At 42.5% G+C, this 25516-nt stretch overlaps 2 protein-coding genes and 1 non-coding gene across 3 annotated transcripts in view; 1 reads left to right on the top strand and 2 right to left on the bottom strand.

Annotated features, from left to right (window-relative positions):
- Nucleotides 1-23639, bottom strand: part of Psf3 (DNA replication complex GINS protein Psf3) — a 44967-nt gene extending 21328 nt beyond the window's left edge. The window contains exons 1-2 of the mRNA XM_050193486.3: nucleotides 23444-23639; nucleotides 12936-13204 (exon numbers count right to left, since the gene is read on the bottom strand). Coding sequence (XP_050049443.3) covers nucleotides 12936-13204; nucleotides 23444-23564 — 390 coding nt within the window. The 5' untranslated portion in view covers nucleotides 23565-23639. The remainder of the gene's footprint in view (nucleotides 1-12935; nucleotides 13205-23443) is intronic.
- TRNAT-CGU (transfer RNA threonine (anticodon CGU)) lies at nucleotides 1522-1593 on the bottom strand. Its single transcript has one exon. It is a non-coding gene; the product is annotated as a tRNA-Thr (tRNA).
- A 38-nt stretch (nucleotides 23640-23677) lies between the features above and the next one.
- The window catches only part of LOC126545558 (E3 ubiquitin-protein ligase AMFR-like), a 194026-nt gene continuing 192187 nt past the window's right edge, over nucleotides 23678-25516 (top strand). The window contains exon 1 of the mRNA XM_050193475.3: nucleotides 23678-24351. Coding sequence (XP_050049432.1) covers nucleotides 24046-24351 — 306 coding nt within the window. The 5' untranslated portion in view covers nucleotides 23678-24045. The remainder of the gene's footprint in view (nucleotides 24352-25516) is intronic.

Here is a 25516-nt window from a genome sequence, read left to right as displayed (position 1 = left end):
CTCTTTCTGATTATGAGGCACGCCGTAGTGGGGGACTCCGGAAATTATGACCACCTGGGGTTCTGTAATGTGCACCTAAAATCTAAGTACACGTGTGTTTTCGCATTTCGCCCCATCGAAATGAGGCCGCCGTGGTCGGGATTCGATCCCGGGACCTCGTGCTTAGCAGCCCAACACCATAGACACTGAGCAATAACGGCGGGTCTCTATAGGCCCAAATACGAAAAGATATATTGACATCTATGACGTCACACGAATGTATACCAGCACTGGGATTTCGACGCGAAATTCAGGAAATGGAACCTTTACCTTCATTTTCTCTTATAATCATCATATTACAGCGATAATAAAAATAGAGCTTTTAATGAATAGTTTAGCAGTCTAAGCTGGTTTAGTGTTTCTCCTCAGCGACCTTTTAATTACAGGCACTTCACCATTTTAGCGCTCCTTTTTAAAGCACCGAAATGAAGTTTAAGACAATTACATCCTTCCGGAATACGCAAGGTGTTTCATTCGACGCTGTACTTGAATCTTGCAATGTCTCCCATACCTTCAATAAATAGGAACGTCACTGACCAACCTGAAATGCTTTTACCCGCGCAAACAGGAAAACCTATTCCTACTTGCGCAACACAACCTCTAGCGATAGGTGAATTGCATCCAAGCACTAGGGATATTTTTTTCCCGCCCAAATTGGCTCCACTTATAATGTGGGACAGCCCGCAGCGGATGCAACGAATATTCAACGGGGAAGTCGACGGTGTAAACAAATGGGACGCACAGTTTGCGAAAGTCTGTTATTACGCGGCCATTTACAGGTGTTAGCGTCTATCAGGGCAAAAACCATTATGCCCAAATCATTATGTCGCCACGCTTCAGTGTCCTGTTGGGATATTACAAACAGAACGGCAGTATTTCATAAATCCAAGAAGGAAACAAGAAGAAAGCAGGGTTTTGTGATAGCTTATATCAAAAGGTACAAGTGTTTCAATGCTGATGGCACAGTAGGTCTCCCGTAAGTATAGAGGAAATACTCGAGAGAAATAGAAAAAGAAAGGCCCTACATATGGACGCGAACGTAGTTATGCGCGCGAAACAAGATGTTGTATGTATTGCAATGTGTCCTCTACATACAAGTGTGCACACAATTCATGGTACACATAACTGTGCGTCTATTGAGCGCTGTGATTGCGACTGTGAGCACAGTCGCACCTCACCGTCGCTGCGACGATGCGAAGCAGGGGTAAAAACTAGGAGCGTTGGAATAGTGCAACATTATAATCGAATTGAATATGAATATTTCTTTATTAAAAAAATAATTAAAAAGTCAAACGAAAGCTATACGTAAAAAAAGGCTTATTTATTGAACGAGAAGAAAGGAAACAGCGGGGACCGATTTCTGTTAGTCATATCATAAACCAACAAGGACACCACGGACAGCACAGGGGAAGTTACTTCTACTTAATAATAGAATTTAAAAATGATAAATTAACGGAAATGAACGGGGATGAAAAAACAACTGGCCGCAGGTGGGATACGAACCCACGTCTTCGCATTACGCGTGCAATGCTCTTACCATTGAGCTACCGTGGCGTCGTCTTCCCACCCACTTTCCGGGGTACTTATATATATCTACTAGAATTAACCCTGGGAGTGTCAGCCAGCGCCACCACTCACAAGACTTGGCGGCGGATGTGGCACATACTTTCTGCCGCTGGCGTCACGTGCACGAGAACTTTTTGGGTACAGGCAACCGGTCAATAAACCCACACATGCTACCTGAAGGCATCAATGCTGCAGGATTCGAGACCCTCGCTATGTAATGGATGAGAAGAAAGGAAACAGAGGGGCCCGATTTTTATTAGTCATATCACAAGAAGCCAACAACGTCCGCTAACAGTGTCCGCGAACTTTTCGCCTAAGGAATGGCCACAACACGGGTAAGCAACGTAAATTAGTAACTACGGTACCGAAGAGGCGAAAACTGCCAGCACCGCGGTGCTTTTGTGCTCCCACACACACGGCTTGGTTGAAGGCCACGGGTCGGCCAAATAAACAAGACTCGCTCTCGCCTACTCATAAAATAATTTTTTAGCTAAGAAAGCACTCATTAAAATATGATCCAGGGTCACGAACTTATGAGTCAGACTCATGGACTCCCGACTTAACGCGACTCGCCGAATAAAGGGCTTAGATTCACTCAGACTTATATAGGATCACGGATTCAACCGGTATCGAGAACTCATTTGGCTCAGATTCCCCAGATCACACTGTATACGTAACGGTGTCAAATTGCTGATTGCGTTGACCTCTTGCAGGTGCAACATACTGAAGTGTGTACGCTGTTTAAAGGGACCTTAAAGCGAAACGATAAATAAATTTAGACTAATAAAGCATTGTTTGAGAACCCTGCAGGCAGTCATTTCAAAATAATAGTGTGGTTATTAGATGTGAAAAGGAGGAGGAGATAAACTTTATTAAAGAAGAGGTCTTAGGCGGGAGTTGGGGTGACGTTCCCCTCCCCGCGGTGGGCTCCTAGGCCGGACGCCAGGTGGCCGACCGACGATGTCGTTCGGCGACCTCTTCGGCCCGCTCCGTGACTCGGAGTTGAACCTCCGGGTCCGAGCTGAGCAGCGCGGCCTCCCACTGCGATTGGGTAGAGAGCTGCAGACTGTTCGACGGCTTGTCTTGATTACATGAGTATAGGATGTGTGGTGTGTCTGCCTTATTTATGGTGCCCAGAGAGAACAGACGGGGCTGAACTGCTCTGGGAACCACATGGAGTATATGTACGGATTAAAGAAAGTGTCTGTTTGGAGCTGCCACCAACTGACTTGTTGTGTTTTACTTAGAGATCTATGTGGTTCTGGCAAGATTTGTCTTTCTTTCTTGAAGTGGGTAGTAATTTCTTTGTAGGTGGTTATTCGCTCCTTGGCCGACCTGAGCTCGGGGTAACGCACCTCCCGGTTAACTACGAATCCTCGGGCAAATTGGTGCGCCGCCTCATTTCCAGGATGGCCCGAATGGGCGGGGACCCAGATCAATGTGACCTGGCGGGTATTGGAGATATTTTGTAATATTTTAATGGCTGCTGAGTGGGCCCTTCCTTTGCAAAAATTTCGAATTGCGGTTTTAGAGTCGATGATGATGTATTTGGCAGTGGTGGAGGTAATGGCTAAAGCTATGGCAGCTTCTTCGGCCTCCTCCGGAAATTTTGTTTTATCGATTGTCGCCGATGCGAGGGGAGAACCTCGATGATCGACAACTGCCAGCGAAAAGGCGTCTCTGTCCGCGTGTTCTGCCACGTCCACATGCGCCGTGCCTTTCTGAACTGAAAATCTTTCGTGAAGTTTTTGTGCCCTAGCCTTTCTTCTGTCTGTATCGTAGTGTGGATGCATGTTTTTGGGCAGAGGATGGACTATTAAGTGTTCGGGCACGTGTCTTGGAATTGGCAAGGTGTGTGCACGGATTCCTTCATATTGTATTCCTGCCTTCTTTAGGATGAAACGTCCCGTTTCAGTGCCTGATAGTCTTTCGTATTGTGCGGCGAGGTGTGCTTCCATCATTTCCGCTAAGGTGTTAAAAATGAAGGCCGAAGTATCAGTACTTGAATTTCGCGCCGAAACCCCGACGCCGGCACGTCAAAGTAACGTCAGGGATTCCAAAGTATGTTTTCGCATTTGGGCCGCGTTGGCTGAGTAAAGGTTCCCGAAACTTCGCATGTGTAATAGTTGGTTCCTTTAGAACACAATATAGTCAGTCTGCACCGCTATATAATTAAGTTGGCCCTAGAAGATGCCATCAAAATCCATGACGTCACAGCAACCATGTGATTCATGGAGGCGTCGCCACCCGTCTTTCCTTGTTGCACTTTTCTGGCTTACCAAGAGTCTTATCGTGGTAAGAGTGGTGTTTTTGGTGTTGTAGAAAGGTAATTTACTGATGCTGAAGAAATCATTTTTCTCTTTAGTGTGCCTCTAAGAAGTGACACCTAACATCTCAACAATTTAATTTAATGGACACAAATAATTTATTCGCATGTCATCAGGCCTAATGGATCCTACGGGTGTGAACACACAAGCGTAGTCAGATTCATTCGAGGTTATGTGGACTCAGCATCGCACGTAGTCTCGTCACTTAACAATCGATATATCGTTCAGACTTAATGCATGTTTAATACTGGAACTCACTCAGGATCACACAAGCTCCGAATCACCGGAACTCAGACTCAATCCTGCTGGCTTACTTTCACTCGCTCAGACTCACACCTCCTAGGACTCACCCAGACTCACAGGCCGCTACGACTCTGAGTCGACTCATAAGTGAGCACGCCGACCTGTTTGGGGAAACGCTTCCCAAAACTGTGCCCTCCACGTGGGAAGCGGCCTACACATCAGTAACACTGTCCACCCAAAGAGGAAATTCTTCGCTACCTTCTAAGCGAGTGTTCTACCCCAATGTGCGGTGCCTGGCACTCGGATGATGCGGAACCCAATGTGTTTATACAGCAGCTGGCGCCGTGTCCCCGAACACAACTGGTGGGGCCTGGCGAGAGACGCTAAGTGCAGCTGTGCGAACACAAGCTGGGACTTCAAGCAGCCCGGAATGCACTGTCCATGACCCAAGTGGTGCCAATGAACCTCTCCGTTCAAACAGAGCAGCCAGGATTGGTCACAGCGAAGTCAGCGTCCCGCCGAGGGCTTCGAAGTAGGTCGTCGAGGAGCAACGACCGACGCCCGCCAGCTTGGCGGCCGCGCTCTGACCAGCGGCGAGGCCCGTTCACCTGTGCCCCCCTTTCTCTGCTTTCTTCTTCGCGGCCAACAGATTGCGGCAGTAGCCGTATTCGGCAACGTCAATCACGCGCTTTTCTGTCTGGAAAAGAAGGGCGCGCGCCCGATGCCGGCATTGGGCCGATTGCGGGGAGCCTCCTTGAGTGACGGCCAAAAAAAGAAAAAAGGCCGCAATGACGAAAAGCGCACACCGGGCATCGACCTCACGTTCAAAGAGACGTAGACATACCCCATCCCCTCCGCCCCTCCGTCATCCTCAGTGACGGTCGTGCACTGCAGTCGCGGCGGCTCACTGGGCGACAAACCCGCGTCACTTCTTGCTCGTGGCGGTTACACAACGGCGTCTCACCTTGTCGGCCGCGAAGTAGGCCACAAAGAATGCCTGCGCTGACGACAGACAACGCCTTGGCGGGCGCAACGGCAAGTTCTGTGCCACGCGCGCGCCTTCGCGCGGAAAGGGAAAACAAATAAGGCGCCGTGCCCGCGCCCCGTGAAAGTAAGGCCAGCAGTATGTAGGCCAACGGAGCTCATCCATACAATACCGACCACCAACGGTAAGAAGGAACAGACGACAGAGAGAAAGCTACCGCTCGAGCTCCCTGCCGTCTCTCTGCACAGTCCACTTACGTGCACCACCCGAACCACCCACGAAACCGTGAAAGAGAACGAATATATATATATATATATATATATATATATATATATATATCGCAAACAGTGCGTCGGGCCGCTAAGGATTCTCTAGAAACGATGCGAGGTCAGTGGACTCAGTCCGGGAGGGCCGAGTCCAGTGACTTTTTTGAACCAGCATACAGTACCAAAATTAGTCGAGCTCACTAGCATTTGTAGGCACATACAACACAACCTTCAGCAATAACAAATTACCAACAAGAAGGGAAAGAGCGAGACAACGTTTGGGATAAAAAATAAACAATTCTGCCACATATATTAACAAAAAAAAAAAAAAAAACAAGAATGTTGCTTTTGATATTTACAACGCATCAGACATTACTTATTAGCCTTAAAAAACTAATTTGTCAATTTATCATTTTTGTATTGATTTACAAGTATAACATCTGGAAAAATGACAAACTTGCTTATTTAGTACTATCCAGCTATTATTACTGCCAGGTTATAGACATCTGATGCTTACAGAATGGCTACCTTTTGTCTTTCCTTGCTAACTTTATCCATTACACTTTCCCAATGTACTGCCTGTGAATTAAAATAACTGCAACTCATATACTGTGTTGGAAGACAAGTTAAAGGAACACAGAAAAGAGCCCCATAATGCTCCACACAACATATTCAGAAACTGGGTGTCTGCCACATGGCTTCCATCAATTAACTGGTTCACAAGCTTATAGTCACAATTAAACCAGTGATTAATTAATCTGATGGTTAGTTGACCAGTTGGACAGTTCTAGTTGACAAACCTCTAATTTATAAACTTGTAAGAGGCAAAGCCTAAGAAGGAAGACAGTTTAAATGCTTTATATATGAGTAAGAGAGCTCTTGCTTTAAAGAATTATACTAACTATTCATTCTTTTTCAGCTTTAAATTAAGGTCCAGGAGCTTAACTTGACACAAAAATTTAGATGTCAAAAATATCATGTGGGTACACATTCAACAGTCAATGGGTCAGATGGATAAGTAAATGCACTTGCTGCTCAGCTCCCATGCATATATTTGATTGATTGATTTATATGGCACAATACATTAAAAACCAATAAGACCATATTTTGTTTGCGTTAGCCACAAATAAACTAGTGTTAGCACAAATTATGCCTCTAACTAATACGAGGTCTATCTGCAGAGTCACTGCAGAGAAAATGTCAGTACAGTACAGATTAATCAATTGGACTCCGATTAATTCAATCCCAAGTGAAGGAACCCGCCATGGTGGTGTAGTGGCTTTGGTGTTGCCCTGCTAAGCCCGAGGGCACTGAATCAAACCCCAGCCACAACGGCTGCATTTCGATGGGGGCAAAATACAAAAACACCCGTGTGCCGCGCATTGGGTGCAAAGAACCCCAGGTCGTCAAAATTAATCTGTAGTCCCCCACTACGGCATGCCTCATCCATCACATTGTGGTTTTTCACGTAAAACTCCAGAGTGTAATGTAAGTGAAGGTCCCAGGTGATGCTCATATATTTCCATGGGCCATAACTTTTGTTACTTCAGTAATGAAATAAGCCCTTGCCTAATAATTCAAACTTGACTGGTTAGCACACAAGCTCCTGACCACACTGGTGACCCCCAATGGCTGTAGCGTTTATCTTGGCAGTACTAAGGGACAGTGAATGCGTCGAAGACATTATCTCTCATCAAAACCACCAATTGTTTATTAATGTGCCCAAAAAAAGCATACAAGCATTCTAAGTTGGTGCACAACAAAGAAAAAAAAGAGATCAGGAGCCAAATAAACAAGCTTAGAGAAGTAATTCAATACTATATTTAAAAACAAACATTTATTATATGAAAATGTCAGCATTGTCATCATCACTTCAAAGTGAAAATAGCAGCTCAAAACAAAAGATTACCATATTTAGCTGATTAACTGCATGCAGTTTTTCCAAAGAAAATTTGTCCAAAAGCCTTGCGTGCTACAACTGGATACAAAACTGAAACTATGTTCACAGCATTGGCATAACAATGTAGCCCCACTTTCAGACTTCATTTACGAAAGCTCATTTTTAGGGATGTGAATATTCTAAATTTCGATTACGAATCGAATAGTCCCTACTATTCCCTTCATATATATTCGAATTGAGAATTCACTATTCAAAGTTGTCGAATATCCGTTTCTTTCAGATATGTAAGAGATGCAAACACTTAGTGGAACCTCAAGGAAGACAGAACAATGGATGTGAGGACTGTCTCAAATGACTTTGCTGCAGTATAGCTGTGGTTGTCGCACAGGGATACCAATTTGTGGAGGAACGCAAGGGGCGCATAGCTTGTACTTAATAATCTCCAGTCACTCAATCACAATGACTAACTTTTAGGCGGGCTATATATGAATTTGCTCAGATTGATTATTTGGCCAGTTTCACTATGTTTATATCAGTTGAAAACAACGTACAGTGCTGCTATTTAAAAATTAATTAAATTCTGGGGTCTTACGTGCCAAAGCAGATAATGAGGCACACCGCAGTGAGGGGCTCTGGATTAATTTCAATCACCTGAGGTTCTTTAACATGCACCTAAATTTAAGTACATGAGCGCATTTGCATTCCATGCCCATCAGAATGTGGCCGTCAAGGCAGGCAGTGGCTGTGGCATTGTGCTGCTCAGCAGTGCCACGCCGTAGCCACTGAACTATTGTGGTAGGCCATGCGGTGCTGTAGAACATACCACACTTCCCTCCTTCAGCCAACACAACAAGGTATGCGCATCTGCTAACATGCTGTTGCCTTGTCGCATTACTGTCATTGCCAAGGTGCTCGAGATGATTGAGAGCAGTTCATTTACAAGCTCCTTAGTTGCCTAGATGTATACTTGTGAACGGTATTACAGGCATGTGTTGATATATGTGAGCCTGATATCCTCTTTTACACAATGAACTCCCTGCAAACTTGATATTTTATGTTGCTCTAGAAATGGTGCATGGTAGGATGAACTGGCATAGTCTAAGCATGGGCCACCCAGGGGCAATACCAGGATTTTTCGGTTGAGGCAGATCATGATTCTCTATTTTTGTTGAAGGTGCAGGAATCTAGTACTTCCTCACTGCTCCCTTCATGGTGGTAGGAGGGGGGGAGATGGAGGCCAGAAAGAAATTTGGGGGGGTAGGCCGTCCAAGCTCGCCCTCCTGTAGAACAACCCCCGAGGCCACCATCCCACGTTTGATTATAACGGAGTAATTTCAGAAATGCAGAATACCAAACGTAGTGGAATGCAAGGAGAGTGACGTGTTGTTCATAGATAGCGATAAAAAGCTGTCTTGACATTGATGATGATGGACATTATTCTGTAAAAATAAACTCTCAAGGATTCAGCTTATTTATGATTGCCAAGATTGAGGGGATTGTCCTTTTTTCCCTTTTTGAGTTGTACTATCGGGTGCACATTATATTTGGGGGTGTGTTATAATTAAATAAATACTGCCAAATTAAACAGTGTTGTGTGGAGGTTTTTTCTGCCTCTTCTTTAATACAGCTAGCCGGATAATTTCATCAATCCTGTCAGTCTCATTATGATCGAATTAACAGAAATCAACTATATTATAGAGCCAGCCCCTCACAAGGTGTGGGCATGGCAAACAGACGTACAGTGAATAGATCACACAATAAAGGTCATGTTTGCAAAGTATAACACCGATGTATGCTGCAAAAGTGGATGAAAATTCAAATGAAAGTTTGCACACCCTCCACCTCAGGAGAGCCTGACTCCCTGCTAGCAGAGACGACATCATATCTTGTGCTTCCATGTCAGACATGGTGCTTACAGTGTGCAAATAGCACCAGTAACATGAACAACTTGGGTATTTCCAAAAAAATGCAAAGTGCGCTAGACAGTAACTGGAAAATTAATTGCGCACCAAGAAAAAGAAAAAGGAAATTATTATCAGCCCTTCTACTCTAAAGAAAGACGAGCAGCGAAGCCATGGTGAGTTTTACCCCAACCGACGCATCTATGTATATATAGGTATTATTATTATTATTATTATTATTATTATTATTATTATTATTATCGGACACGGACAACGAATACATCTTTTGACTGTGGAGTAAGTTATTCTTATTCTTTTATGAAGTAGTGATGTGTACAAGTACCACCGCATGGCAGACAGGAATCCCACAATATTTACAACTTCACTGTGAACTATGTCATTATGAAAAGTAGATGAAACTCGGCATAATGATAGCGTTGTCATAGCAGCCAATTTCAGTATGGTTTGTTTCAGGATAGTTTCGATAAAACAAGAGTTACAACCGTTTTCTGTAACCATACTCCCTCCGTAGACGGCCATGTATTGACAGCAGACAGGAATTCTGTAACATTTACAACTTCACTGTGAACTAACTAATTATGATAAGTAAATGAAACTCGGCGTAATGACAGAGTTGTCTTAGTGGACAATTTCAGTATGATTTTTTTCAAGATACCTACATTAGATTGAGAGCTACAGAGCATTCGCGAGAAGCTAGAGCCAAAAATTTTTTCGTGTCGACGATATGGACAGACATCGACCACCGCCGGAGAGCAGCTATATACAGGTACATTGTAAAAAAAAAGGGGGGGGGGGGAGGGGTCGTGATGCCGATGTCATGTGGGCTAGGGAGAAGGCAGGAAGGAATGTAGCTTGTAAATGCTGGTCAAAGCAATGGGAGAGAGCTTCTGTTGTGGGGAATGCAGCTTGTCCCCTCACACATTTCATTTGTTTCTATCAAAGCTACCTCTGTACCTTTCAAAATTTCTTGTGCTAGAATGCTCTCTGGACAGAGCTTTATAACTTATATAATCCATCTCATCGATTCCATGCAGCCAAAGCTAAGAGCATTGTCAGCAAATCAGGGACATAGCAGCCTTCGACGATATGTTGATTTGCTGCCATGCCGTCTCGTGGCGAGAGCAGACGACATGCACACGTAGTTTCGAAGTCAGCTGGAAGCATTTCTATGATAACAGGCAATCATGAGTGCTTTATTTACTTGTCCCAGGAAAAATGCTAGCAGCACACGTCGAAGTTTTGGGGACTGGTAAAATGCACTGTTGATGACAAGAATCTCCTCCACTCAGTTGTAGATTTTTCACTTCCTGATGCATGTGAGTGCAGAAGTTTTGTTTTAGGTAAAATTGGTGCTGAGGGTATCTCCAAAATCATTCTTCACACTAAAGGCCATTTCATTGCTGTGTGCATGGCTGTACAGAGTTAGGAAACAAGAGAACCTGCTTAATGCCATGAGGTTGAACGAATGTATAAGAACTGAAGAGCTACTCGCAAGTGGAGGTGCTAAATGAAGTCCATCTAAGTTATACGCACTCTGCGCACGTTACATGTATCTTGTTTATATCTTTTTGTCCTTTTCTTTATTATGCCCCAAATTAGAAGGCTTTTGTATGCTGTTATTGGGTACCTAAATGAACAAACTGAATTCAATTCAATCACCTTTTCCTATTTCTAAGTGATTTGTGTGATGCGAATTATCAGCTTTATGTTTCACTAAGACTACAATTTATAAGTTTGATATTTTGTGGAGACTTTGATAGCTTTCTTACAAAAAATTTAACCGCAATCTCAAATTCAATGAACAATGAGTCCCTTTCATGAGGTGCTATATGAACATGAGGTGCTATATTCTCATCCTAAATGAGACAAATTATCATTTCGATTTGTGTAGCATGCCTTCAAAGCTATTATTTAGGATCTGACAAAGCACCGGTAAATCTTTGCACAGTTTAGTTATGCCAAAATAGAATGTGTGTTCCATATGCAAAGCACAATGATAGAGCTACATATTCTTGTAGACCTCTGGCTGCCACGGCACATCCTGTAGCTCCCATTCAACTGCATGAAGCTTGTGACAGCGAGTATAACCAAAATTTCAAATGGTACTGGGTGAGGGGACCTCCTTCAAGCTGAATCACATGGTTCTTGTTGTGGATTCAAAATCACTACGTACAAGCATTTCTGCACTTCACTGTGTTAAACATAACTGCTACAAATACCAACGCAACAACCTGCCATAATGGCGTAGTGGCTTTGGCATTGCGCTGCTAAGCCCAAGGTCACGGGATCAACTCTCTGCCCGTGCGGCCACATTTAGATAGGGGTGAAATGCAAAAACACCTGTGTACCATGCATTGGGTGCACGTTGAAGAACATGGGGTAGTCAAAATTAATCTGGAGATCCCCATTACAGTGTGCCTCATAATCATATTGTGGTTTTGACACACAAAACCTATGAATTTAATTTTAAGTAATTTAAAAGCTTCAACTCTATAGCCCCCCCCCCCCCCCCTCCAAAAAAAGAAATTAAGCACAAATTGATTCATACTAGCAATACAATAATCTTCGCCTCATGGACTTGTCTGATAGAATTTCAATAGTTGGGACTTCTCCTGAAGCAGTTTAGCAATGAAAAGAGCAACCCACGCATAAGAACAATGCATAATGCCCTTATGTCATGCGCTACCATGCCATCACAAAAACTGTGCCTGTTGCAACCACAATGAAATTAATTCTATTATACAAGATGGTGTATACTTTACTTCGGCACGTTATAACCCTCGAAGTGATGTAAATTTATGCAGTTATTGGGACTATATGTGATAAATATGACTACTACAAGTAGGTGCACCCTTTTTAATTTCTAACTTGTTTCTTAGGTAGTTGAATGATTTTTCTTGCCTGGAAAACATATTAACAGAAATTCACAGAACATTCTCAAATATGTTCCAAGAAGGTTTAGTTTACAAGAGTGACCATAAAAGCTACTTAATATGCAAAAGGCAACAATTGCCAGTTACAACTCCAAAGTTAGTACAATAAAACAATAAAGGCCATAAATTGCTGGCCTTCCATTGGTAGTATACTATCATGGACAACTCAAACCAAAACGACATAGTTAAAATGTAATCAGGAAGATGAGGTTTTCCATGAGCTAGTGTACAGACTATTGAAGCTGATTTTAACTGACGACATGGGACATCTGGCCTTCCAGAAGTAGAAATTTAATGCAATTTGTGGTGATTTTATGTCCGCAATATACACATGGCTTATGAGGGATGCTGTAATGGAGGCCTATGGATCAATGTTAACTTCATGGTGTTCTTGGACATGCATGGAAGTCTCAGTACATAATAATTTTTGTTACACCTGCATTGAAATTCGGTTGCTATGGCTCAGAATTGAAGCTGTGACAGTGTGCTTAGCAGCAGAATGCCATAGTCACTATTAGTAGTACAAATGAACCGTGCACTAGTTAACCTACTTCAAACAAAATCTTATTCTGCTGTAAATATTCCAACTGTGTTGTTTGTACTTCATTTTTCAACAATAGTTGAGAGGCCCAGAGGCAGAGGATTCTAGGTTAAGTATGTGGCTCCTTCAGACACTTTACTATGCCAATGTTTTGTTGTTTGTTGCAGCCTGAGTGTTCAACACACATGCAACATGAAAGCCAAAATCATTTACCTCAATAAGGCTGTTGTTCACATATTCCACATCAGACAGATGAAGCCTTTGCATAAGCAGCCCAAATTTGTAGTACTGTGGCTGAAGTCTGTAGAGATCCACAGCAACGGCATCAGCACTCAGGATTTCTCTGTATGTCTCCCGGTACACTTTTGGTACTTCAGCAGAAACAATGCGACGACTAAGTAGGGGTGCAGCCAGCCAGTATGGTAGATCAAGTTTTGTCCCCGGCTTTAGGTCTTCTTCTTTCGATGAGGAGTCTAGTGATCCTAATTAAAAAGAGAGAAGATTGTATTATCCATTTTCAAGTAGTAGTATTAACTACAATCACTAATTGTACAGTCAACAGTAAAAGTTTGCAAACTATGCGAGCCCATGCCAATTTGCTGTGCCCTGCCACCCAGCGGTGCGAAACCTGCCGTCAAAAACACCTGAAATTGTCCTCGTGTTGTTTGCTGGGGTGTCAATTTCCTTGCGCTGTGGGCAGCTTTTCTACTTCCTCATTTTCACACAAAGCACCCAGCCCAGCCACATGCACTGATATCAGCCCAGCGGCACGTGGCACACCAACACAGCTGTTGAGAAGCACGTTAAGAAAAAAGAAAAAAAGAAGAGAAAGTAAAGCCTCGTGGCGAGCAAAAAAAAGAATTTACATGCCGGCAAACGACAAGAGCATATCTCTGGCCCAGGAGTGCTCTTGATGCCAGCTGACGCATTGAAAGTGTTGTGGAGAGATCATTTGGGAAGCACTCGCATGATCTGTAAGCTTTTGCTATCGATAGTATGTTCAAGCAGTGCTGCTTGTATTCAAGAAGAGCAAGAGAAAAAATAAAGAACTGGGAATTTCGTCATGTTATACCTGAAGTTGCAAAAGCAGTAGTAGTTCAGTCTTCACTTGAATCTTTAATACTGCATAAAGCAACTTTTTACAAAGGTACCCAGGTAAATTGCTATAATCATTGACCACAATTGCCTTAGGACTTATCAAGCATCATGAGCTTATCGAATGTCAGTCCTTATATAGTGCCAATGAAATGCAATGAAACAGGTGGTGAGGCAACTATCTCATGCCATATCGCAGTATCAGATATTGATCAATAACTATGGAGCTTGACATTTTTTAAGAAAGAAGTGTTCAATGACCACTCAAAATGCAATGAAAACAAGGAAGGGGGCAACTGCCACACCCCTAGATTCTAGTAGCAGTTGATGTGGCAAATATCCTGACCAGCCAGCACAAACAGACACGTCACTTAAGTGGTATCTGTATGACCACTTGAGAGAACTCGCAGACGTTGCAGAAGTGTTTTGCTGTTTCAAGCCTGTTCACAAAGCAAGCAAAGAAAGCAGTGGCTTGAATGCTGAGGGAACAATGAGCATGGCTTAAAGAGAGAGACAGAAGAAAGGGGAAAGGCAGGGAGGTTAACCAGATGGGAAGATCCGGTTTGCTACCCTACGCTGGGGAGAGAGGAGAGGGGGAGGTAAAGTGATAGCAAAGTAGAGATAAAGAAAGAAAGGAGCACAGACATACAATCACAGTCAGTCACTGTCACCGCATACTGTCACTGCACAGCACTGTAGCACTCGCAGCACTATAAACATCCGTTCAAGCTACAGCCGCTTGTCCAATTCTGTTGCCCTTAAAAACTGAAACAGTGCCCTCGTCGCCCTCCACGGCGATGGCTTGCGATGGCGGCATTCTAAAATAAGTTCCTCTGTTAGAGGTCTTTGGTCAAAGTGCACTATCGCGATTGCGGGCGATCGTCTCTGTAAATAGTAGCGAGGACAGTCACAGAGAAGGTGCGGAAGAGTCTCCTTGCTACCACAATCATCACACGAGGCGTCGTCGGCCCATCCGATTCAGAATGCAAAACAAAAGACTTAGTGAAGGCCACCCCTAGCCATATTCGACAAAGCAGGGTAGTATTGCGACAGCAAAGTCCAGCTAGAATGCAAAGGCGTAGAGAGGAGCCCACGTTGTGCAGCCGGCAGTTATGAAAAAGCATAGCTTAAGATACTCAACATAGCGCCCACAGATGCTAGCGCTGACACAAGCTTTGTCAGTTCATGCACTAAGATTTCACTGGCACTGTAAAATTACTAGAAATGCCTGAAGTGCCAAGAATAGTCAATAGCAGGGCTAGCTAGCAAGCATATATTCATTTTACATGTGCACACAAACAACACTAAGTTCAGGGTTCTTCTTGGCTCCGTATTTTGAGATGTCGATGTCAAACTGGCTTCACTGCTACTAAGAAAGTGAAAAAGTGTGTTGCTATGATGCATGGAATTGTGCAGTAGGGATGATCAGAAGTCTGCGTCTGGCATTGAGGCAACAGGTACAGACTTTCCATAGAGAGGCTTAAAAACAGAAAGCTTTAAAAAGTGCACCAACCAATTTATGCACTTTTTCACAGAAATGCTCCTATTACAAAGCATTAAAGGGCACCTCACAATTTTTGGGCAGTGAGAGAGAGAGAAAGCTCATTGCTGAGGCAGAGTGGTTAGCCAACGTATATTCGCCTACATGCATAGAATACACGATCATTTCTGCAACATATTACAGCAATGTATGCAAGTAAGGCAGCTTAAAATTGGGATGAAAGCCTGCGTGCCCTTTTCCTTAGCCTGTTGCCTTTTGCATCATCTCTGCAGACAAGCCTGTTGGTCTTGTCTGCAGAGATAATGGCAAAGCTCTCACTTTCAAATCATGCATTGTACCTGCAGTGCACAAACAACCAACAGCAGCACTAATGATGAGTGGATTACTGTGAAATTCAGAGCACAGAAATCTGCAATCAGAAATGTGCGACGCAGAAAAAAAGGAATTAAGAGAGGAAAAAAAGGAAGTTGGGCCTTGACATAAATATTCTTATGTAGGCTCTTGGTTCTGGTTATGGGCAGGGGAGAAATGTCGGTTGCGAATGCTGGTCAAGGCAGTTGGGGGGAGAGAAAGAGCCTCTGCTGCAGGAATGGTCACTTGCCTCCTCACACCATTGCCTTGCCACATTTAATTTGCTTCAATCCATGAGATTACTAAACCCTTTACAACTTCCAGTGTATGACTAAAATTTCTGATGGGGCCTTGCAAAACGCCCTTTCACCCCTTCTGTGCTATGGATGAGCTGGGTTTCTTTGCACATTTATGGTAAAAACAGCCAACCCAGCTCATCGATAATACTCTTCAGTTTCTTTCATCTTTTTCTATAGTTCTGATAAGCTTCATTTTTGCAATAAGTGGTCGAGGTATCAAATATAGACCATATTAAAATATTGTCTCTATTTTTTAAAGAATTCTGCAGTAAAAAAGAAATGGTTATTTTTGGTCTGAATTAAGAATAATACCTTAGTGTGGCACAGAATGTGTTCAAGTGAGATTTCTATTTTATAGATTTTAATTTTGTTTTCAGAGCTAAATTTTACGTTGCAGCTTTCTTCTAATTTTGTTGCTTCCTATAATTGTGCCACTTTCAACCCCTTCTGCTTTTTATCCTCACATGCCAAGCACTTTCCAACAACCTCGTCTCATGACATAATAGATATTAACAATGTAGATATAGCAATGCTCATGCCTTTTTTTTTTAAGTATTGCAGTGGATGGCAAAAGAGGACATAAACCGGAACTGAAGGGGCACACCAAACACTTTGTGCTTTACATTTGTTGTCTTTTCTTGTGCTGCAATACTGAAATTACGTTCATGAGAACAGACTGGTGGGCTAGTTCGTACCGCATAACTAGAGGCAAAGAGCAAAATAGCACGTAGGACAACAGAAGCACTGATTCATTCCCTTTTGTTGTCCTACATGCTATTTTGCACTTTGCATCAAGTTATACTGCAATTATGTCATACCAACTTACCCAAACCTACACATCATGTAGATGTCCAGGATTTCTCACCAATGTGCACCCCATGTCTCACACAGCTGTCGGTGTGCCAGCATTGGTAACCATGATAAGTACATTCAAGCAATGTATGTTACGTGTTTTAAGAAATAAGGGCAAGTGAACTTAAAGAAATACCTTGATTTATGGCATTTGACAACCCAAAGCAACACAGAGGCTATGAGGAAAAATTCAATTGTTTTGAACGTGCCAAAACCATGATCCGAATATGAGCGACGCAGTAGTGGGGAGCTCCTGATTAATTGTGACCACCTGGGGTTCTTTAATGTGCACCCAATGCACGGTGGATGAGGGTTTATGCATTCTGCCCCCATTGGAATATAGCCACTGTGGCTAGGGTCAAACCCATGACCTCAAGCTCACAGAGGCTATGAGAGATGCTTTAGTGTAGGGTACCGATTAATTTTGACCACCTGTGGTTCTTTAACATGAACACAAAGCACGGTACACGAGTGCTTTTGTATTCTGTCTTATCTAAATGTAGCCGCCTAACTTTTTCATTACCGCACCTATAGACATAGATCAATTTGATAGTTTTTTACATGTTGTTATTCATTTCTGTCGGAATTATTCTACTAGCAACATCATGCACCCTCTGAAAGGGCGACTGAACTTTAGCTATTTGTCAGATGTGACAATTTTTGGGAGATTGGAGATCCTGGAAAAAGAAAACTTTGACTTGAGGTATCGTTGAGATTAGCCTCCAGTGCTCTTAGCACTTGTTCAATTAAAAAATACTCAAAATTTGCACTTTGGTCCGCTCAGCATGATAACGTTTAAATGACAGCTGCAGCAAAGACACAGAAGCTTCTCTCGGGCTGTCATTTTTCTGATCAGACAAATAGGCTGTTTTAACGATGTCTCATAGAACAGTAGAAGCTTATCAGTACGTGCTATTTTGACAATTGTGCTCGACTGATATCTAGTGCAACTTTATTTTCCCCACTGTGGGTTACTTTTATCCATCAGTGTTTAGACAGCATATGCACAAATTATTATGACAAACTTTCCCGTTGTGTGTGGTTATCACGCACTCAAGAGCATGTGGTCGATTACAGACCAACCTGTGATTAAAGCTTGACTATGGCTGTACTGATTACTGTACAATATTGTGCAACACTTCACATTACCATACAACACTGCACAGGAACTGAACAAAGCATGTGGAGGCTCCAGTGCCAGTTGAATGCATACTAGACCACCTAGCTTTCACTGAAAATCTTATCAATCGCAATAATCAAGCATGAGGAGGCTTCTGCGTGCTCTCTGAACGGACAACCATTGCCTGTCGAGCCTAAAGAATGCAGTAAAAAACAAACCAGGTGCCTGCTGCAGTGAGCAAAAACAAATGCTCACTGCACAATAGGAACACACCCCTTTTCACATTTGTGAAGCTACTGCTTTCCCGCATGGCACAGAAATCACTGTGGCTAGTACTGAATGAAGCCAACAAATGTGCATAATTATCTTTTTGTGCAGTCTGACTTACGGAAATTGGGATTTAGGAACTAGGTGCATAGTTTGTATATTTCAGATCTTTTTCACTCTGAGTACTTAAACTCGCCTATAATGTATTTGGCTATAACGTAGTGTATTGTATATATATTGGCTACAATGTAAGGTTATAATGTATTTGAAGTTGATGGTGTTTATTTGGACGATGAAGAGAAAATTGCTACCGCATTTAATGGACACTTCTACTCTGTCTTTACTTGTGAAGATGGTGTGTTACCTTTTTTAGACAATTCCTTGCCCCATATTCCTGGTCTGTTAATAAGTGAACATGGTATATTCCACATGCTCCCAAAGCTTGACAAAAAGAAAAGTTGTGATCCAGATGGCATACCCATTACTTTTCTGAAATAGTATGCCGAATGGTTATCTAAATACTTGCACATTGTGCTTTCACTTTTGTTAGAGGAAGGACAACTTCCGAATGACTGGAAGATGACCCGAGTGGTACCAGTTCATAAAAGTGGTGCCTAACAGTGCCTAAAGAATTACCATCCAATGTCTTTAACCTCCAACACTTGCAAGCTGTTAGAGCACATAACACATAAAGAAATTTTAAATTTATTAAATAAATATAACACCTTGACCAAATTTCAACATGGTTTCAGGAAAGGGCATTCAATTTGTACACAACTAGTTGTCACTGTCCATGATTTTGCCAAGTCTATAACTAATGTAAAGCAAATTGATGCGAGTATTATGGATTTTTCAAAAGCTTTTGACAAAGTATCGAACAGAAAACTAATACTTAAACTACATACTTTGCTTAAAAATACACAACCTGTTAACTGGATCTCAGTGTACTTAAGTACCACCAGTTTGTTCAATTCAAAAGCCATCAATCAGACCAATTGCTAATGAAATCACGTGTCCCGCAAAGCTCGTTTCTCGGGCCATTTCTTTTTCTTGTATACATAAACGACATTGCAGAACACATCTCTCTTAAAATAACACTGTATAAAGACAACTGTGTTCTGTACACAGAGGTAAGCAGTCAATCAGACCAGGTATCGTTAAATCGAATTTTCGGCGTATTGTTGCACGTTGCAAGTGTCGGCAAATGTGTATAAACTTTGGCAAAACAGTTTTTACACGAATCACTCGTAAAAAGCGGCCCTTGGAGCTTCAATACCAATTTAAAAATTTGCTTCTGTCTGAGGTGTCCTATCACAAACATCTTGGGTTATGGATTTCTAATTATCTTAGAATCTACATGTTTAGTATGTTACAGCTAACGCATACTGCAAGTTACTTTTTTTGAGAAGTGCTCTAACCCTAGCTACCTGTGCTGTTCGAAGGTTAGCATATAAATCTATTGTATAAATCTATTGTATAAGAAAAATTTCGAATAGGGTCAGGTCAGGAGTCCTTGATGAAGCCTGGCTGCGAACATGAACAGTGTGTATGATACATTAGTAGAATCTGGGGTAGGGCCCAGAAGCATAATTGCCTCTGCAACAATCCAGCTGGGCCATGCAGTAGCAGGGCTGTCCCCACCTACTCCACAGTTAAAGTCACTGACCTGTCTCACCTTAATCAATGCCTTTTATTTTGAACGAAGCACTATTATCAATAATCCTAAGACGACAAAAGGGTCATAGATGATGGAGACAAATTTATGAGCAGTGGGTGAATAAGGGAATGCTTCAAGCCCCTTTATCAAAATGCGGGCTCAAGGCTCCCTTGTTCACCCACTACAATCAATGATGCTGCAATACTGTGCAAAAAGCACTTCTCTGTAGACAGCATGGCAGCAAGGTATTGCTGCGTTATTAATATATGGTGACAATAAGAGCTCGTTCATATATTTGCACTTCATTAACTGCTTAAAGGGACACTAAAGCGAAACAATAAATCAGTTTAGACTAATGAAGCATTGTTTGAGAACCCTGCAGGCAGTCATTTAAAAAAAAAATAGTTTGATTATTGGATGAGAAAATGAAGGTCCAAGTATCAGTATTTGAATTTCGCACCGAAACTGCAGCTCCGGTACGTCAGTGTGACGTGAGGGATTCCAAAGTATGTTTCCGCATTTGGGCCGCGTTGGCTGAATAAAGGTTCCCGAAACTTGCCATGTTTAATATTTGGTTCCTTTAGAACACAGTGTAGTCAATCTGTGCCGCTATATATTATTAGTAGGCCCTAGAAGATGCCATCAAAATCCAAGACGTCACAGCCCCCAGGTGCGGGAACTTAAGTAGGCGTCGCCACCCGTATTTCGTTCTTGCGCTTTTTCTGGCTTACCAAAAGTCTTATAGTTGTAAGAGTGGTGTGTTTGGCGTTGTAGAACAGTAATTTACTGATGCAGAAGAAATCATTTTTCACTTTAGTGTCCCTTTAAAACAATAATATCTAGTATAACCACCACAATGAAATGGTAAAGGACTTAGGTAACACATTTTTACCCTAAAGAAGCACAAGAATGAACAAATATTGATAGAAAAGCAAGATATATTGCACAAAGTCAAGTAACAACAATTATTTGTGCTAATAAAGAAAAGCAAAAGAATGCAATTCTGCTCATTGCAGGGCATTTACATGGTTTACACCAGAAGTGAGGGGGAAAAATCACCAAGCTCCGGCTTCTGACATGGAACTGTTTACTTTCGAGAAAAATATGATCAAGTTTCTTCACGAATATGGCACCATAATGCAAGTGACAACATATGCAGGTATTTCAATTAAGGCGGGTTCTCAAGACTGTTACAGTGTACAGTCCAGACTATATTTTGGTGTGTACACGACAGCAGCTTGGTGAAAATTGAGGATAAAGCAAATTTATGTGGGATATGTGCACTCTTAGCACAAAGCAGCTATCCAACAAAGGACATCCTAGAGTGTCAGGCAGGTTCTTAGCTTGCCATGAATCAAGCCCAGCTTTGTTAAATGTTGGAGCACAAGCAAGAACAATGCATAGAAAATGTGAGATGTGATCTCAGAACAAATTGCACAGCAGATCTGAATGTTGCATTTTTGTCTGGCCAAAACTTCCAGCGCTAATATTGCACAAATGCACAAATTACTCAAGAAAGTGGACATAAGCTGGCCACCGTGGCAGCTTTCTTTCTTTATTCAAGACATTCCTTACAGGAATGCCTTGGGGGACGTGACAAAAGGCACTGAACGTGCCTGACTGGGCCTCGCCACCCTTGGCAGCTGCGGTCACACAAGCACATAAATTATTAACAAAAAGTATAGAACACAAGAGCCGCAATTTGAAACACGGTAAAACTCAAAACATCAATAAATGTTGTTTCTTTTTTTTTACATCAATAACATAAATACAGATACAATCAGATACATTGTACAGGTATGTCGAAACGACAGTCGTCCAGTTACAGAAAATATATCGGACTTTCACAATGAAAAGCCAAGACACAGAGTAAGCGGAAACCAACTGGGATCAGTCTGGCACGATTTTTAGTCTGTGTTAAGAAAAAAATTTCTGAGCATTTTTCTGAAAATGTGAACTGGGGTAGCTGTAACGAGTGCTTCAGCTATTTCCGGATATTCATTTAGAAGGTCTGGTATGATAAAACTTAGTTTTTGATCGCCATATTTTGTACGAGAACGTGGCCTGGGTATTAAATTCTTTCGTAGGCAGTACGGACCAGGTTTCACTTGATATTTGGTTTGGAAAGGTGTTGTTTGGTGCTGATGCAATATTTTAATTGTATCAGCACCGTCAGCACCTTAATTGGTAAAGAACTGCACGCATAATGCTCCCACCTGCCGCAAGTTATACTTTCATCCAATTTTAGTTTTCTTTGCTTTATTAGTTCTACATATCAGTTAAACAAAAATTTATTTTCCTTATGCTTGCTGTGGCTTCATTGTCTGCTTCTTCATATAGTCGTGACTAACAAAAAATCTAAGCACCTCATATGCCTATATTTTCCTTGCTTTATGCATGTTACGGCAAATCAGAAATCACAAATTTACATTTATTCTATACACAAACACTCACAGGACGCATAACTGGCAGAAAGCACTAGAACCACTCATTAACTTTTTTGTTGCTTAGGTTGCTGATGCATCTATAGCTTGCTGATGCCGCCTAAGCATGGTTAGGAGAAGAAAGCATAAAAAACTAGATGAGTCAGTCTCAGTAACGCGCGCTAAATATAAGTTGGAAAATATACAATTTATCCACACACTACGCATAAAATAAAGGCACCCACACAGTGATTGCTGCGTGCTTTGTACTGTAGACAGTTGTTTACTAGCACCTTTTTCTGTGTGCGTGATAATTAGTTATACATACCAAAAGTGACCTGCGTTTTTGTTCAACAAATTTAAAAGAAAATTTTGCACTTGTCGCTGCATTGGTGTCGCTCAACTTTCGCAAGATTGCATTTTTTTTTTCCGCATCATTTAATACACACTTGGCATCGTTCTTTGCGTGATTCATGCGAGCATTTAGTTGTCAACTGACAGCGAAACCAGTCCGCGTCTCAGCAGCAGCTCGTTTCCCCGCTGGCAATATGGGCATATGACGATAGCTTTTTTTTTTCTTTAATTTATCATTATTCCCAGACTGACTAGGCAAGCAAAAGTGCCAAGTGTATTCGTGAACGATGCAGACCAAATGCTGCGAAATTTGAGCAAGAACAAAGCAGTGCTAAACGCAAAAGCCTCTTTTTCTTTTCTTTTTTTTTTAGAGTTGGAACAAAACACGTCAATGAGCGGCGCCATTTTACGATCTGGATTAACATTCCAGCGCCAAAAGAACATGCAGAAGTACACTGCACGTTGTAAGCTTCAGACTGTCAAACGCTGAACAATTTTTCTCCTATAATGAACAGAAGTGCACAAGTTAGCAGTGCATCAACGTATCCCTTTCCTATGTGAGCAGTCAATGCTGTGATGGACACACCAAGAGTAGACGAGCACACTCGCTGTCCCTACGACTTCGTTCCAATCAGCCAGAGAAAGTGAAAATTACAAACAAAAGAATATTATCAGGCGACTGACTAAAAACATAACATTCATAGAATGTACAGGACCATTCATCCTTCTCGTCGCAAACGAGCTGGCGAAGCAATGAGCTACAAGTGTAATTGACCACGTCTTATTCAATTCCACTACGTACCGAGCTTCGGTATAAGAAGTTCTATCTTGCAAGGAATCCGCTCATTAGTAGTCAATATGTCATCAAGCGAAAAATAATTTCCAATGCTGGGCGCGCTCCGTCTCCCAGAGGCGGACGACATTTTCAGCTTGCCGCCAGCCTCCTGGGTAGAGAGTAAGCGGGCGCAGCGAACAGCTGAGGACGAGAGTAGGCACGCTCTTTCCGCGCTTCTTTGGCGAGCATTCAGCCACCTTCAGGAAGTAGTGCGGAGAATCCCTGCGGCGCAACGTGATGCATTTCTGACTCGCAGTACGCCCCACAAAAAAGCCTTTGTACGTCGTGTACACGGACTTGTTTACTGTGCGAGAAAAAAGAAACTTACTTTCTTTCGTAACTGGCCAAACGCTTTAAATTTACGAGTTGCGGCCCCAGAATCAAACGTGCTCTATTTTCATCAGCGTAGTATTACTTAGATCTCCTCTCGCGCAGCGTTCGACGTCTGGTGCAGAAAAAATGATGTCAGGTTAGAAAGTGGCTGTCGTTCCTTTCTTCGAGACAGAGAAATGCCGACGTTTCTCGATATTTGGTGATCTCCAAGTAACGAACCCAGCCTGGAGCCAAGCATGCCGGCAGTACTGTTGGATCGGTTGCCCCTGCCAAGCTTGCAGGCGTACACGGTCATCAGCGTCTTGCTGCTATCAGGATCTGTTTATTATGCTGTTCAAGTCACCTCACAGCTGGAATGGAAGATCAACGCGACGTTCAACTTCGACTTCACTACGGATATTGATACCACCATGACTGTGGGGAACCTTACTTTTGTGAGCAACCATCAGCTTACGCTTGAACAGTTTCTGTTAGAGCATCACTGCATACGACGGCTGCTGGAGATCGTTTACTTCATGTTTCAAGAACCACTCTGCGTATGGGTGAGTATTTCTATATCTTGATGTTTTTGCAGTCGCTGTTTAATATAGCTCATAATATCGCGGTTGCCACATTTGGCACCAAGGGGATGCTTTGCCAAGAAAGCGAAGTATCCCTTTCCTTCACATTTCTGTCATATGGTGTCCACAATGTCGAGAATGTCTGCGCGATATGGCCGATAGGCATGTGTTACTCTCACGATTGTTGATCTCGTTGTCAGGTGCTATGCAGAATCTCTAACTCCTCTTCCTCTTCTTTTGCGTGGAGTCTATTTCAATATGCTAAAGTTGTAAAGCTACCCTGCTAGATGCCATTGCAGAACACCTTTGCAGAAAGCTGTCAGCGTCAGATTGCTTTTGTATATATCTAGTGATTCTAAATGCCAGCACTGCTTCTTTCCCCCTGTAAATGTGCATTCTTCACCCAATCTGAATGGCTGTGCTTTCTTCTGCCTGATATTCATCTGCGATCATAAACTGGAACCGCAGGACCGCCATGTGCAGATTAGCATTCAATAACCACGATTGGGCGCTGTTATTGCATAAAACCGCGGGTCTGCATGCGTGCGCAGTTTACTGCCAACGAAGTGTGTTTTATGTTTTTGAAAGGCTGCCTTTGGGCTTTCGTGAAGTGTAGGACATAACGCAGTGCGTTGTGCGGTGACTGAGTGTACAGTCACCGCACAACGCACAACAGTGATAAATGGAATGAATGACGAGCTTTCTTTCTATCTTTTTTTTTTTTGAGTTTGAGCTGGATTTTCGGATAGCCAAAAGAGCACTAGCACAGGTGAAGCATCCTTTACTATTCGATGCATAACTCCGGTGATTGTATTGTGCCCATGCAATAGCAAAGGCTTTAAATCACCTGTTCGATGGCTTGTGGAATGGGCAATGTGTTAAGCCCAGTTCACATGGTGCGATATTACACTGCGCTTTTCGCAGCTACGATTTCCGCAAAGGCGAACTTCACATTCCCGTTTCACGCATGCACCGAGTGCGGCAGCTGCGATTTTCGCATTTGTGAGCACCCAGAGGAGGACTGAATTATTCTTGGCGTCAGTTCGCTTCAGCAAGAACAAAGTGAAACAAACTGTTTTCGTGAAAGTACTTTGTGTTTGAGTGCGTTACTTTATCAAAACAAAAATTAAGTAGGAAGGTCATAGCA

Source organism: Dermacentor andersoni, chromosome 1, assembly GCF_023375885.2.
Source record: "Dermacentor andersoni chromosome 1, qqDerAnde1_hic_scaffold, whole genome shotgun sequence".
Classification (NCBI taxonomy): domain Eukaryota; kingdom Metazoa; phylum Arthropoda; class Arachnida; order Ixodida; family Ixodidae; genus Dermacentor; species Dermacentor andersoni.
The sequence above is the reverse complement of the archived record's forward strand: the minus strand, read 5'-3'. Positions and strand labels throughout refer to the sequence as shown.